The sequence below is a fragment of the Marmota marmota genome, unplaced genomic scaffold, assembly GCF_001458135.2.
Source record: "Marmota marmota marmota unplaced genomic scaffold, marMar, whole genome shotgun sequence".
Lineage (NCBI taxonomy): Eukaryota > Metazoa > Chordata > Mammalia > Rodentia > Sciuridae > Marmota > Marmota marmota.
In genome coordinates this window covers 1,786,308-1,802,433 of record NW_025999862.1, presented here as the reverse complement: position 1 = coordinate 1,802,433, position 16,126 = coordinate 1,786,308, and the positions used below count along the sequence as shown (strand labels likewise).

The following is a 16,126-nucleotide window of genomic DNA, read 5'->3' as shown; positions in this document are numbered from 1 at the left end:
TGGCTCTCTGCCAGGCCCATTTAAAACCTCTCCTAAGTTATGCAGGAATTAAATGGCTTTCACTGCAGGGCATGAAACATAATCCAAGAAGGTCAGGCACCAGCCCGTCCCCCTCCCCACTGTGCGCCGGGACCCACTCTTAAATTCTCTGATCCGGTGCTCAGGGAGGCCTTCGGCCAGGACCACAGGGTGTGCACGGTGAAATGTCCTCGTCTCCCCGAGGCAGGGCTGAGAGCTGGCGTCCTGTGGGAGCCCCCCCTCTGCGCACCAGCTCCACAGGGGGTGAATGGCCAGCGCTCTGAAGTGTGGTCTAGCGGCTGGCTGCTCTCAAAGGGGAATGTGTCCATCCTTTCTGTGGCCAGTCCTGGGGCTCCTCCAGAGCTGTGTCCGGGCTGGCTGTGGCGCTCGTGTGCTCGGAGGGTGGGGGCGGGGGGTGGACAGGAGGGAACTGCAGGCTAGCTGTGGACCTTGAGGCCAGGGCTTCCCGGGTGAGCAGCGAGTTTGGTCCCCAGGGCTGCGCGCCTGCTGGGCCCGTGTCTGTCCGGGTCAGGCTGGGGAGCTCCTGTCGGGGGCCCCAGCAGAGGAGTGTCCATGAAGAGAACTTACGAGGGGTCGGCAGAACTGGAGGGAAATAAGGGATGTGGAGGCACCAGGGCTTAGCCCTACCAGCTGCGCTGAAGGCGATGAGGAGGAAACAGTGTGACCAGAGTCACCCTTTGGCAGAACCCACCGAGAGCCTGGAGATGTCTCCCTCTGAGGACCTGGCAGGGGCTAGGAGAGCAGGGCACTAGCAGATCCAGGTGCAGGAGGGTGGGAGCCACTGGGAATGCCCAGCATGGTGCCCGCGATCTTCACCAGCTTCTTGACACCTCTCTGCCCACCCTGGAAGGTGCCTTGTCTATACCCCTCTAAAAGGTGATCAAGTATTGAAATCTCAGCTGCCATCTTCTCAGCGCCTTTGGGCTGGGAAATTTACACTCATGAGCTTATGGACCCTTCACGTCAACCTGGTATTATGTTTCAGTGTACAGAGAGTGGATTAAGGATCAGAGAGATTAAGTAGTTAACCCAAAGACACACAGCAAGGCCGGGATTCCAACAGATGGTCTGCCCAGGCCTGAATCCCTAGCACTTGCTCACTCCACAGGCTTAATTCTCTTTGGAGGGAAAGAACATCCGTTTTACAGGCAGCCAGGCGGGGAGGGAAACCCTGCTGAAGGAAACGCATGCTCCAAAGCCCAGAGGTGTGAGGGGCCTGCTGAGTCAGTGAAGTGTAAAGAGCTGCACTTCTCTGGGAGGTAGTCCACGCAGGCCTGCGTTCTGCAGCAAGGGCACTGGGGAGTCATGGCTAGCGAGAGGAGAGGGGCTTCCTGCGGTCTGCCTCTGGTCCGCCTCCCCTGATCCCAGGGGGCAGAGTGGTGAGAGATGGACAGGCCGTGGGTCTGCCCATTCAGCCTGAACTTGCCTACTGACCAGGAGGGGCTTTGCTCTCAGAGGCCCTCCCAGCCTTGATGAGGGGCCTTATGAAGAGCTCAGCAAGGGCTGCCAGGGTGCCTGAGACGGGTCCCCAAAGAAAGGGGAGCCCTGCAGGATCAGGGGACCTAGTCTTTGTGCCAGTATGAAAAGAACACAGAGCTCAGGGAATGCCGCCTCTGTCCCCAGGGAACATACCGGCCAGCCCACACTCTGGTGCCATCTGTGCCACCAGCTTCCCCAGCATCACACGGAGGAGGTGGGGGAGGAGCTGACACCAGGTTTCCAGGATCCTTTGGTACAGAACTCAGGAGCAGGCACTTACTAGGCCTGGATTCAAGCCTTGGTCTGCCACTGCCTAACTGTGCAACTATGGGCAAGTTATTAACCTCTCTGTGCCTCAGCTGCCTTTTATAAGGCAGATGGATAGCTGCCACCCAGAAAGACACTTGTCACAGAGTTGGCCGACCTGGCCTGTAGCACAGGGCCTGGCACAGTTTTTATTGTTGTTTCTTTGTTTTCGTGAAAAGTCTCAATTAGATCGTCTTTCCTTAGATGTGTCCAGAAACTCACTGAATTATAAATAAATCCACTCAACCCATGTTTAGCAGGCACAGCACACGTGCCAGGCCCTGTGGTCGCCACCACGAGATGAGAACTGACAGCAGGGAGGGGGTGCAGACAGATACTCAGAATGTAATGAGCTGAGTGCCCTCGCAGAGGGTCGCTGTGTGTTCGTGGGGTATTTATTGAACGCTCACCGTGGGCGAGGCTCCGTGCCGGGCAAGGCTGATCGGGCCCAGGGCTTCCCCAGAGCCCTATGCCATGCGGAAGCCGGGCACTGGCCAAGGAGCTGGAGGAGAGACGGGGCCATGCGGAGCCGGGGGGTGTCAGGGGACAGGGTGGGCACAGTGGAGACGGCCTGCCTGTGGGGTCTGGAAGTCCTCTGTGCAGAAGGGGACCTTAACCAGACTCCCCAAGTCAGAAAGGGGCAGGGTCTCTACACAGCATAGAGCAGAGGGTCACAGAGACAACGGGGACACTGCTGAAGCGGGCAGGCTTCCTGGGGTGGCTGCAGAGGCCCAGGGAGGGCAAGGCCAGGAACCTCTAGGGTGCCAGGGGAGCCCCAGGCCCTGCCAGTCCCCCCAGGCGCACGGCTTCCAGCTTGTGCCTTGAAACCTCCCTGACACGCAGACTGTCGGTCACCCTCCGGAGCAGCCTGGGCCTGTGGCTGGGGCGGCCAGGGGGCAGGCGGCCGAGGAAGCGAAATCGCCATGAAATGGGTTTGGGGACGCGCGTCCCCTCATCCAGAACTCCAGGATGAGCTGATCATCTTTGGAACCGGTGCTCTTACGGCCACCAGGAGGCCATCAAATAAGGAAAAAAAAAATAGATACTGCATTTTAAATTGCTCTGAACCCTCTCAGAATGACAATGACAGCGCCCCGGGTCTGGTTGGCTGGAGGGACGTGGCTAATGGGCTTTGGGGGACTGTGGCCGACGCAGCCCCTGCCCTGGGCTCCGGCTCACTCTTCTTTGCTTTGCTGTCCCCTAGAACACACCGGTGGGGACGCCCATCTTCATCGTGAACGCCACGGACCCCGACCTGGGCGCGGGCGGCAGCGTCCTCTACTCCTTCCAGCCTCCCTCCCAGTTCTTCGCCATCGACAGCGCCCGTGGCATCGTCACCGTGACCCGGGAGCTGGACTATGAGGTCACGCAGGCCTACCAGCTCACCGTCAACGCCACGGTGAGTCACCACAGCCGCTGAGCCCCCAGGGGTCCACCTCCTCCTGCCCTTGAGGAGGCGACAGGACACGGCCCCAGTTGCCCAGCAGCCGCAGCGTGGAACACGGATGCTGGCGATCGTGATGGCCAAGCGACAGCCAGCGTCACCGGGCGCTCGCACTGTGTCCCTGGCAGTGTGCTGAGCTTTTAGTGTTTTTAAGATGTGCAATTTATAGATAAGAAAACGGAGTCGCAGGAGCAATTCAATGATTGATCCAAAGTCACCCAGGAGCCCCACTCCATAGCCAGCGCCGGCAATGTCCTTGCGACATTCATAGTGCAGGGTGTCCTCTCACTCTCCGGGACACAGACAAGCCATGACATCACTAATGTGCAGGGACCAGAGGGGCCCAGGTCCTTCCTGGCTGCTACCCCAGGGAGCAGGGCCTCTTGGAGACAGGGGATCAAGCAGTCCCTGGGAGTTCAGGACGAGTTAGTTGAGGGCAGGAGGGGAGTCACTGTCCCATGATGCGGAGGACACGGTTGCAACTCATGCAGCTGATGAGTGACTCTGGAGAAAAAACCTGACCCGGGTTGCGAGACTCTCAGTTCTGACACCACGTCTCAGGGCCAGGAATCTCCGGCACACACAGCTGTTTGCAAGCTGTTTAGGGACAGCCACACCCTAACAGCGTGCTACCCCTGCACTCCCCTCTCCCCTGCTCCTGCGCTGCCTCCAACCACAGCTGGTACCATCAGCTCAGGCCAAGAGCAAGGCAAACTCCGGGCTTCCTTCTCAACCCCTAGGACCCACCAGCCCGCACCCAGCACTGGACACCTGCCCACCTCGCTTCAGAGGGGCTGCCTGTGCCCAGGAGCTCTACCTGACAGCTCCCAGAGCCCAGATCCCTGGCTCTGCCTCTGGGCTGGGTCAAGGTCTACTTTTTTTCTCTTTTGGGGGGGATACAAGGGATTAAACTCAGGGGCACTCAACCACTGAGCCACATCCCCAGCCCTATTTGTATTTTATTTAGAGACAGGGTCTTAGCGCCTCACTTTTGCTGAGGCTGGCTTTGAACTTCCGATCCTCGTGCCTCAGCCTCCCAAGCTGCTGGGATTACAGGTGTGCACCACTGCCCTGGCTGAAGGGTCTGCTTTTGAAAGATGGGGTTCCCCAGGCATGGCCAAGACACCGAGACGCCTCAAGAGCCAGGGACTGCATCTTCCTGCCCAAGCGGGCCCCGTAGCCCTGCAGAGGATACTGGCATTCTTTCCCTCTCCCTGGTCTCCCGGGCGATGTGTGCTGCCATTTGTAAAAGGGACTTGTGGGATGAAGGGGGCTAGGAAGCCCAGAGGTTGCTTTTGTGCCTACCCACCGGCAACTTCTGCACGCCCGTCCCTGTGTTGCGATCGCTCACGCTGCGCTCAGGCATGCAGGTGCTTGTCCTCTTTCTCTACAAACCTGCCCCTGTGGGATAATTTCCATCCTCCATAAAAATGGCTCTGGGATGTGGGAACAGATCAGCGCTGGGCACAGGTAAGAATGTGGGTGGCCAGGCCCATCACGAGCCCCGTGCTCAAGCTGGGCTGATGAATACAGAGAAATTGCTGCTAATCTCCCGGCAATCAGGCCTTGAAACTGCAGAGCAGGAGGGGCCTGTCACTCCCTGGTGGGTGGCTTCCTGCTAGCTCCTGGATCAGCTGATGCCGTGATACCTCTGGGGCTGGCATCGTGCCCTTGGGGCTGGGCATTTCCCCAGGTGATTCTCTGGCCTGTGACGAAGGCAATAATGTGGTCCCCAGCTGTAGAGGAGACAGCCACAGGCCCTGGTCACATCTGAGAGCCTGGCATGACGCCTGCCCCACCAGATGTGCCTACTGCTATCTCCCTTCCCCACCAGAGAGTTCAGGGTGGGGTGGATGGGGTCATCTGTCACAGGAGCAGGACGATAGCCCAGGGTACAATGGAGGTGGCAGGTGCCAGGCTGGACAAAAGCCAGCTGCCTTCAGGAGCCTGGTAATGGCAAATCAGAATCATGGCGTCTGTTGCCCAGGAGGTCAGGGGACTCCTGCTGGGCCATGTGCCTGGCTGGGAGCGCTCCCTGGCTGGGAGCGCTCCCTGGGGCAGTACCCCAGCCTGGGCTGTGGAGTCCATGGTTTTGGAGCCTGAGAGGCTGCCCCTACCCCACCCCAGGGCCCCTCTGCTCAGCTCCTCCTGCTCCCAGACTCCCCGCCTGGCTGCGCCCACTCCCGTCCCTGAGGCCCTCCCACCCACTCCTTGGCGACCCCCGAGGACTCACAGGGACAGTGGGGCCCCTTCGCCTCCTGGGCTCTGCAGCTCCATCTCTGGGGGTCGGGGCAGGCACCAGGCTTTCTCATAACGTGGGGAATGCCTGGCCTTGCTCACGTCACTCCAGACAAACCAAGGGCCATCGCACCTGGGGACAACCACCCTCAAATCCCAGATCAGAGAATTCACAAATCCACGGGGCTGGGAGATACTGAATGGAGCTTTCACCTTACAGGAATGGACATCGAGAATCCGGGAGGGGAAAGAACTTACTGGAGGTTACCCGGCAAGTCCCGGATGTTTAGGCCCCAAATCAAGGCTGTGAAGGGCGTTTTTTTTTTTTGTTTGTTTGTTTTGTTTTTTGTTTTTTGTTTTTTTGGTACCAGGGATTGCACCCAGGGGCACTTAACCACTGAGCCACATCCCCAGCCCTTTTTATATTTTATTTAGAGATAGAGTCCCACTACATTGCTTAGGGTCATGCTAAGTTGCTGAGGCTGGCTTTGAACTCGTGATCCTCCTGCCTCAGCTTCTCAAGCCAGTGGGGTCAGAGACATGCACCACTGCGCCCAGCAAGGGCAGATGTCTGTGTAAAGTGCTCTGAGTTCGAGTTCTTGCTACCCCCTTACAGTCGGATGAGTCTAGGCAGTCACTTCCCTCTCTGGTCTCTGTGAGCCCACGGGGACGGTGAGCCCACGACTTCTCATGGGGACGCAGGTGTGGGGCAGGCTCTGCGTTCAGCTGTGCCTCTGCCACTGGTGCTGACTGGTGTTACTGGGTAGCAGCAGGCTGCTTCGGTTTTCATCATCAGCTGTGTCTTTCGGGTCCTGGGTGTCCTCTCTTGGTGAGCTTTTTATAGGACTGAATTTCCAGTATTGCCTGTAGGGCCACCGGGGAATGGCAGGCCTGACCCCTCAGGATCCTTCCTGGAGGCCCCCAGATGTCACAGGCTCTGGAGCTCCCCCTGCTGGTTCGACTGGAAAAGTCCCTTGATCAGTAAACCCAGAACCCAGAGCAGGATTGCGGGTCCCAGAATGAGCCCCTGTGTGTCCAAAGGGCCCTTCTTCTGAGGATTTGCTATCTAGTTGTCCTGGGCATGGAGAGGGGCTGGGACCCTGGGCTGAACACAGCAGAGGCACTGAGGACAGAGCCATCTCTTTCCCTGAAGCCAGCCAGCCAGTGCAACGGATATTCAGGGTAGCTGGGCCGGGGCTACCTCTACCCCCACGCTCTTCATGACACTGGAGAAGCCACTGTCCCATGGCCCTGGGCACCCTGTCTGTGTCTTCCTGCAGGAGTCCTCATGTACGTGTGTGCCTGGACATGTGCATGTGTGTGACACATGCTCCAGGACCGTGTGTGCGTGTACATGCGTGTGTCCACGGAGTCACTTAAACTAAGGCTGTGTGCTCTCTTTGCCCTCTAAGGATCAAGACAAGACCAGGCCTCTGTCCACCCTGGCCAACCTGGCCATCATCATCACGGACGTCCAGGACATGGACCCCATCTTCATCAACCTGCCTTACAGCACCAACATCTATGAGCATTCTCCTCCGGTAAGTCCCCCCCGGCCCTGGGCACTTCCCTCTGAGCCCCTTTCAGGGAGGGGCTCTAGTGCTGGCGGGAGCTCCTCCTAGCTCCGCCTACCCTGGCACCTGGGATGGTAGTGACAGGCATCATCAGTAAAACCCCACCTCCCCATCCTCCTGCTTTGTCCCCAGGATGCTCTGAGTGGCAAAGAACAAAGTTGGCTGGGCAGGAAGGAGAGTGATCAGAAAGGCATCTGCTGGGGGTGCTCTTGGGAGCCCAGCCTGCGCTGGGGACTGGAGTGGGGTGCAGGCTCTGCAGAGCATCCTCAGGCTTGGCCACGGCCTGCAGTCTGCCATCAGCATGGCCTAAGGGGGCAGCTGGCCTTCTGCCCCGAAGGCCTCTCAGCCCTGGCTCTTCCTTGAGAGCCAGCAGCAGCAGCTGGCCTCTCTAACTGCTCCGTCTTTGGGTTTCTCGGGTCCAGGTTTACAACAGAGACTCCTGACTTTGTGCCATGTCACAAGTCACTGGGCACCAGCCAACCTGTGGATTGACTGCCCTGGGACCATGTGTCCACCTCTGGCCCAAACAGCCATAAGTGGGGGTCTCAGAGAATGAAACAGGCCACTGTCCACTCTGCAGGGGTCATGGCTGGGGTAGCTGTGGCCAGGCGACAATGACAGGCATCCCTAGAGTGGTTGCCTCCCCGCCTCTATGCTAGCTAGAAGGAAGCCCCCACCGTGGGCTGATAGAGGACAGTGAGGTGCCTCCTCGGGCAGGTGAGGCCTGGACACGCAGCTTGGGGAACAGCATTGGTTCCTGCAGAGCTGGGGACGGAACCCAGGGCCTCGACCCATGCTAGGCAAGTGCTCTGTCACGGAGCTGCAGCCCCAGCCCTGCCCCTTCTTTTGAGAGAAGCCTGTGTGTTAGGAGGACGGTCTCACAGTTGTGAGAGCAGGGCAGGCTCCCACCAGGGGCCAGTGGGTGTTTGGGCCCTGTCCATCTGCACAGGCTGGCTGCCTGACTTGTGCAGACCACGCTCCCAGGCCATTGCACGCCAGGGCAGCCTGACGCCCAGCTTGGACACCATGGCTGTCCTGACCACTGGCCAGGGGCATGGAGCTGGCACTGGGCCCCTGTCTTCTTGGCCAGGTGTGAAGCAGAAGCTCTAACAAGCAGGATGCTCTCTAGCCTGCTGCAACGGGTATTTGCAGCTGCTTGGAGGGCAGGGGAGGGCACCTCGGGTCGCCACCCTTCTCTTTCCTGGCTTCTGTGCACAGTGGGAGCCCCGGCCTTGGAGACTGAAGGGTGCCCCTGCTTGGCTGGACACGCAGGACCACTTCCCAGGACCCCTTCCTTTCTCCTCCTTGCCGGGCCCTCATCTCAGTCTCAGGACGGAGCTGACTGCTGTTTGCTCCTATCCGCCCCCAGCCCCCCGGGCTTGTCCTTCTGAGTGCTCAGGGCTCTGGAGCAACTGGCCCAGACTCTGCTTCCCGGCTGGGCTGGGAGCATAGGTCAGCTGTGTGCACGGGCATAGTGGGAAGTATCTATGGAATGGCTGGATGAAGAAGACCATCCTGTCACCCTTATCACCTCTGGCACCTGCTGTCATCAGCAACCCACGTCAAGCACCCCACAAGTGCTGGAAATGAGCAGAGATCAAACCGAGGGTTTGGCGACCCAGTGGCTGGTTTCTGGTATTCAGGCTGGGCCAGGCCTTCCGGCTGAGCCTCACCTCCCGTCACGGTGTGAGCTTCCTCTGAGACCCTTGGGCTTGTCCTTTGCTAGCTTCCCTCTCTCCAGGACCACCCTCCGCTGTTACAGGTGTTACTTTCAGACCTGCATTCCCTCACTCCATGCTTCTTTCTTCCGTGCCTTCCTCCAACACCAGCCCTGTGTGCAGGGGCCTGTGGGAAGCCACACCCTCTTCTCTCCGGAGGCTTCCACGGGCTCTGCTAGTGATCCCTCGGTCCGAGCAAACCAGATGCTTGCCCACCTGAGCCCCTCCTCGCACCTTGGCTGGGTTTCTTGCATCTGATGTGACTTGCATGTCTCTTGCATCTCTTCGGGCTCAGAGACCTTGCTATCTCTGCCTGGCCAGGTTGTCCCTTTGCCCCTGTAAGGCCAATGTCTGGGGAGCTGCTGAACCCCTGTTAGGAGGGTATGAGCTCCTCCGTGTGGGTCCTGACCAGGCTGGGGGTGAAGGGAGGCAAACCAGGCAGTAAGTGGGGGTTTGGCCTCTTCTGGGGGCGCTGCCTGGGGTCCCCCAGTCCACGGAATCACACTTTACATCCACGCGCCTGTCCTCTCCTCCTGGCTCCGCACTTGGAAGGAGCCCCGTTTCCCGTCTGCACACGGCCCTCTCCCGCAGGCCTCCTCCTGCACACTCCAGGCCCGATTTTTCCAGGCCTCTAATCAGTTTCCGTGCCTTGATCTGGGTCCTCCGTGTCCCTTTACCGTGTGGCACTCTGATTTGATGCAGTTGTTCCCTGCTGGCCCAGGAGCCTCCTGGGCCGCAGGACCCAGGCATCCTCCTTCCGGGCCTTGCCTCCACGGCTCCCGGGCCTCCGCCCAGACCCTTCCCCACTCCCCCTGGCTCCCCTCTTTATCTGCGGCTCCCAGCATGTACACCTCCCTCTATCAGTGTATCGGGCAGGCATGCCTCATCTAAAGTGTATATATTACCTAATAAAATCCTTCTTATTTGGGATTATTGCATCAAATTTTAATTTCCTCACTCGAGCAGCAGCATGTCGGCCTGCCCGTCAGTGGAGGACCGATAGAAGGTGAAAGGAGCGGATAAACTGCACAAATTACTGCCAGCCGATGCCTATCAGCCCTTTGACTGGAATTGACTGGAATTAAGGACTGAGAAATAGGATTTTCTGCCTCAGAATCTGCTGCGGCAGCTCTGGTCGGAAGTCCCCGCCAGCCCCCGCCAGCCAGCTCCCCCTAAGGGCGCCTCCCACTCCCAAAGCAAACTGCTCGTCACCTTTCAAGTCCTTAATCCTGTCTTGGAAGTGGCAGTGGGCTGGGGCTCCAGGGGAGCTGGGGAAGGCGGCCCAGGCCTCTGAGGCCAGGCGCGGCCCCTTGAGCCAACTCTCCTGCAGAGGGGCGGAGGGAGGGACGCAGCACAAAGGGGAGAGAAAAGTCCCAGCTTCTGCCTTCACTGCCCACCCCGGCCCGTGCATGTCCCCTGGGCACAGAGTCCCCGGCCCTTCCACCTACGCCAGGAGGCAAGGGGCCAGCCCGAGCCGGGCCCTCTATCCCTGCCCACCTGTGGCCTGAGTCCCCTGCTGTGGGGCGGAGAGAACCCGTGTGACCTGCTCCACCGTGAGGGGAAGAGAGAGAGGACGCTGGCGGGTGCTCAGCCCTGCGCAGGCGACACCCATCCTCGCCGTCGGCCGCTGGCTGTTCGGATACACATAGAAAAACCAGAGCTCGAGGGTGGAGAGCGGTAGGATGTCGGGGTGGGAATTTGCTGAAATCGGAAACAGGACGTGTGTCCATTGTCCAGGACCAGGCACCTGGATCTCCACCAGGTACCCACAGGGATTCCGGACCCCAGTTTGTAGTCCCAATCACTTTTGTCACCTTTGCCACATATGAGTGCTTTACATACATAGCGAATGCTTAGAAGCGGGATCTATTATGAACCCATTTTATAGATGGGAAAAGGGACGCGAGAGGTTAAAACTGACGCAGAGGATTCAGTCACAGGAGGTCAGGCACCGGATTGAACACAACCACCTGGCTGTGCTCCTGCCCCACGTCTCGAGGAGTCGGGGCCCCATGGGTCTGCACACCTGTTGCCTCTCCGGGGAGAGCCTCGTTTCTGAGAAGGCCTCGTCCTCCCCCTGGTGTGGGTTCTGGTGAGGGCAAGAAGCTCCTCGGCAGGTGGGGCTGGACCTGGCCTGCCCACCTGCTCTACCAGCCATGCCCAGCTGCTTTGGGCAGAGGGGCCTTGAAGCAGACTGGCCGGGCCAGGTGGGGCTGCACTTCCCCGTTCCCTCATCTTTGGAAATAAGTTGCAGTATATTGAAAATATAATCACCGAGACTCTGAAACAAGAGCCGTGAGTTCCCGAGAGCCCCCGGACCTCCCTGTTAATTCCTTCTCATAACATTTCCAGTCTTTCTGTCTGCACTTGTATTAAAAGCTCAGGGTTTTATTAAAAGTGGATTTATTTACCCAAAAAAAGAGATGAAACCCCAGACCTTGTCAGGAGCCAGGCAGGGCTCTCCGTAGCATCTGGGTGACCCCTGCTGGGAGGGAGCGTCCTTGGCCTCCTATCCTGCAGAGCTGGCTGGCTGCTCCCAGCTCCACCCACCTTGGAGGACTCTGGCCATCTGGGGCCGGACTGCCCCCAGGGGAGGTGCCCACAGGGCTCTGAGTGTTGAAGGTCCTTGGGTCACCAGGTCCCCTCTTTGCCCAGGCCAGTGCTGGCCGCCTTATTCTGTCCTCTTGGGGCTCACTGTCTTAGGTGCTGCCCCTGCCTGCCCTGGGTGTGCACTGGGGTCATGCAGCTGCCCCTCCAGCTGGGAGGGTGGAGCTGGGAGCAGCCAGCCAGCTTAGTGACTCTGGCAGGCCAGGGACCCTCACGCCAGGACACCTGTGGGGCCTGGGTAGGATGAGGCTGCATCCGAGGAGCTGCCCCCATGTCCAAAAAGCACAACTGGCAGCTGGCGCCTCAGGGAGACAGACCCCGGCTTCTCCTGGTAACAAATGACCCCAGGAGGGGCAGATCCCCCCAAAAGAGTCTGGGGGTGTGGACCCTTCAAGTGAAATGCTGTGCTTCCCAAACAGCCTTGTCCCAGCGGCCCACTAACGTGCTTCACGAAGGACACCCCGGTCTCAGAGAACGAGCTGGAGAACGGCCCTGGCAGCTCCTCGGAGCCCTGATACGCCACAGCCCCCGGCAGCTCAGGGAGCCCCGGTGCAGCCTTTCCCCAGTTCCACGGGAGCTGATGCTTGTAAAGTGCACAGAGCAATGACTTTTACAAATGACATTATTGTTATTATAACGGAACCTGTCACAGAGGTAGCGTCACCTGACGAGCAAGAGCACTTTGGAGCCAAAGTCCCTGTTTTAGTCAGCTTTTTCATTGCTGTGACCAAAGGACCTGACAAGAACGATTTTAGAAGAGGGAACGTTTATTCGGGCCTCACGATTTCAGAGGGCTCAGTCCATAGACCCCCCGGCCCCACTGCTCTGGGCCTAAGTGAGGCAGGACATCATGGAGAAAGGGTGCGGCGGAGGAAAGAGCCCAGGACATGATAATCAGGAAGCAGAGAGGGGGAGAGAGAGAGAGAGAGAAAGAGAGAGAGAGAGAATGAATTCTGTTCATCAGGTACAAAATATAAACCCCAAAACGCCAGGTTGCTATTTCCCCCGAGGTGGAGATGGGTCCGATTGGCGGTCATCACTCAGGCAGCCCCAGGGCCAGAACCTCTGGCGACAGGGTGTGTTGGAGCCTGGAGAGCAGGTGGAGGTGGCCTCGGGAGAGGGCGATTCAGCAAGTAGCGTGGTAGCGGCCGCGTCAGCACCCCGTGTGTGCATTGGATCATTCAGTCCATCAGCCAATTTGTCAACCGCAGCTGGCGAGTGCTGGCCGTGCGCCAGGATCCCTTCCTAGGACAAGCCGCGTCTCCGAGGCTTGCTTGCTCTGTCTCTTGTCCACGGAGCACCTTCCTTTCCATTTTTCTCTCTCTGGAAAGCTCCTACGCACTCTTCAAAACCCATCCTAAATGCCACCAACCTGTGTACCTTTCGAGGTTCCTCCAGGTGGGCTTCTGCACTGTAGGAGCTGTTTCTCCATCTGCACACACAGCTGTCCCCTCCTGTGTCCTCGGCTTCTTGATACGGACGGCTCTCCGGGACCCCTGCCTCTCCCCTGCTCTGGGCTCCTTCTCCACCAGTGCTGGGGCTGGGAGGAGGGAGAGCCGAGTCACTGGAGGCAGGAGCCGTGGGCGCAGCGCTGTGTGGGCATGGTTCACAGGGCCATCGTGCCTCCCGGGTGGCTCGGTCATCCCTGGAGATGCATGCTTTCTGGACGTGCTCTCTCACATAGAGTATTTGATCCATAATGTTTTCCTTTACTCGAGCTCTAGTGAAAACATGGTCCCGTCTTGTTCAGATTCAGGTGGGGCAAACTGAGGCCAGAGAGGTACGGCATGCTTCCCAAGGTCACAGAGCAATTTGATGGATGGCTGATTTAGAATCCAGACCTCATAACTCTACTGGCTGTTCCTCCATCTGCTTCTCGCATGCGAGTGAGGGATATGGGGAAAGGCAGGGACCGTGATGGCGTCGGCAAGGTTGGGCTTTCCCAAGGGACCTGGGGTGTGGGGTGTGTACCTGAGCCCTTGGTGTGTGTCCCAGGGACAGAGCGGGGCACTTGCTGCCTGCTTCCTGGGCTGGCCTTGTCAGCCTGAGGAGGGAAACTGCAGGTGACAGAAGAGCTATAAGAAGCAGAGCCCGGGGCCAGGTGGCTAACTCAAGGCTCTCTCGGTCTCCCACGCAGGGCACCACCGTGCGCGTGATCACTGCCATTGACCAGGATAAAGGACGTCCCAGGGGGATTGGCTACACCATTGTTTCAGGTAAGGAGAGAGCTGTCCCTGTCCTGAGGAGGGAGACCTGCCTCCAGGGACAGTCCTCACCAAAGGGGCCTGGAAAGGCCATGAATGAATGAAGAGGGGGCGGAGAAGGAGAAGAGGCTCTTGGGAAGCCTGCAGAGGCCAAGGTGTGGGGGGACTGCAGGGCAGTGCAGGGGACAGTGTGCTTCTGTCCACGGCCTGAAGCCTGGCGCCTCTGGGGCTCGGAGCCTAGTGGCGGGTGGCTGCGCCGACCTCCACCAATGCTGGGGTGTGTCTGTCCTTACTTGCTGAAAAGGGGACAATTTGTACATCATGTTGGAACAAATATTGCCGGGACCTCCGCTGATGGCACGCGCTCTTGCACGGCCAGCGCTGGGGACTCGTGTCTCTGCTCAGCTCCATTGATTGAGCGGACAGCGGCTGACTGCAGAGGGGCTTTGGGATGAAGGATCCCTGGCTCACACCCTGACCAAAAGCTGGCAAGATGGTGCCTCTGAGTGGCTGTCCTGGGACTGGCTGGGTTTGGGAGCCCAGCTGCTGGTGAGAGACCCCGGAGAGGCTGCTCACCCACGGGGACTGGCTGTCCTCCCACCCTGTATGCACCCCACAGGAGGCCTCCCGGCAGAGCCCACTGTCACCAAGTGTCAACCTGGTGCATCTGGGCGGGTCAGCGTCCACTCCATTGTGCCCACCATGCCCCCCACCCTGAGAACAGGGAGTGGCATAGTTGGAGTGTTCTCCCTGAAGCTCAAGATACAGCAGAGCGTGCTGGTTAAGAAGGTAGAGGGTGGAGCCGCCTGAGCCAGATGGTCCTGGGTGTCTCTGTGCCTCGGTTTGCCATCTATGAAATAGGAACAGTGAGCGTACCTACCTGGAGGTGGTTTAAGGGTCAGATGGCTTAGCAAATATAAAGACTGTAAGAATGGGTGTGCGGTAATGATAAGTGTTGCCTGTGTGGTTCCCGCCAGCCGCTAATGATTCCTGGGGAACTTGGAGGCTAACTGGGGGAGGGAGCCATCTCACATCTTGTGATTGCAGGAAACCCGGGGCTCGTGGGCCTCCTGAAACTGCTGGCGTGACTATTGTTATGTCTCTAAAGCCCACTCCCCCGGACCCTGATCAAGTGCAGCCCAGCCCAGGTAGTGAACATCGGCTCATGGGTTTGGAGGGTGGGATTGGGACTCTGCCCCCTCCTGATGTCCCCTCTGTTTTGTTAGTCTGGTGCCCAGGACACAACCTGGCCCAGGGTAAACCCTCGTGTGTACTTGTGAAGTGAATGAACGTCACTCTGGGATAGTGGGTTTGCACCTGGGCTCCCACCAAAGTGCAGAGTTCTTGGTCTCCGGGGAGATTCTTGTCCTGTAGGGCTGGAGTGGGCCCAGGAGGGGACTTTGCTCACCTAGCAGCTCAGTGTGCATGATCCTAAGGCCAAGATGTGGGAGAGCCCTCCTAGGAAGGAATCCATTCTGCAGGAGGTCAGGGTTCCTGGCCTGACTGGCAACACCTGTCCATGCTGCCCACCTTCATGAATTCCGCACCTTGGGGGGCAAAGCAAGTGTTTCCCGGTGCTCGGGGGCTGCTGCTGGAGACCTGGGGACACCAGCGAGCCCCACAGGCTGTGCCGTTGGAAGGGGGGATGGGCAGCAGCGTGGGTGGGCTCTGGGCTGCTGGAGGAGAGTGTCCTGTCCTCACTGCCTCTAGGCTGGCTCCACACACACCCCGGCTGGATGGGGTGGGAGTCGGGAGCCAGACCTTCCCAGAACAGGAAACCACACAGTGACGCTGAGGGCCTCTACCCCACGGCGCTGGTCGGTTCCAGGTTCATGCTGGGTGCCAGGCCACCAGCCTCCACTTCAGCCCTCTCCAGTCCCCAAAGATGCTCCCATCCACCCCCTGTTCAGCCCCTGCCTTGGAGCAGGAGCTGGAGGGCTGAGGCTCGGGTGTCTGGCTGGGCTCTGGAGCTCAGAGTCGGGGCAGGTGACAACTGCCTGCAGCAGCATCCCGTGGGGTCCCCAGGGGCATCGTCCCCTAGGCCAGGTTCCCAACAGCAAACAAGAGGATGAGAAGGGAGACCGGAACCAGAGAGATGTGGGTGGAGGCTGGGCAGGAGGCAGAAACCCCTGGAGGGCACCTGGCATAGCGTTTAGGACTCCCATTGCCGGCACAGATGTGCCTTGAGGGCTTTGGGGAGGATGACAAATGGGTTCCCCCTCACATGCCAACTTTGACTGAGTGGTAACGGCTGCCCGAAGAGGCTCTGGAAGCCAAAAGGGGTCAGTGTGATGAATGAGCGCAAAGTTCCATTGGTAGGGTCTGGTGTGGGCATGGGCGTGGAAGGGGCAGCCCCTGTGGCCATGACTTGCTGTCCTGGGTATGTTGGCCCTTGGACCTTGCTTATGGGTGGCTCTTGCTCATCCTCCGTCTCCTGGGTGTTTGCCACTGCTCCTCTGACAGCAAGCGGCTTGAACCCAGGGGCACTTAACCACCGAGCCACATCCCCAGCCCTTT

General features: G+C 59.0%; 1 protein-coding gene across 1 annotated transcript in view; it reads left to right on the top strand.

Annotated features, from left to right (window-relative positions):
* Cdh23 (cadherin related 23) overlaps positions 1-16,126 on the top strand; it is a 390,629-nt gene that overhangs the window by 160,476 nt on the left and 214,027 nt on the right. The window contains exons 7-9 of the mRNA XM_048808827.1: positions 3,029-3,223; positions 6,919-7,047; positions 13,543-13,621. Coding sequence (XP_048664784.1) covers positions 3,029-3,223; positions 6,919-7,047; positions 13,543-13,621 — 403 coding nt within the window. The remainder of the gene's footprint in view (positions 1-3,028; positions 3,224-6,918; positions 7,048-13,542; positions 13,622-16,126) is intronic.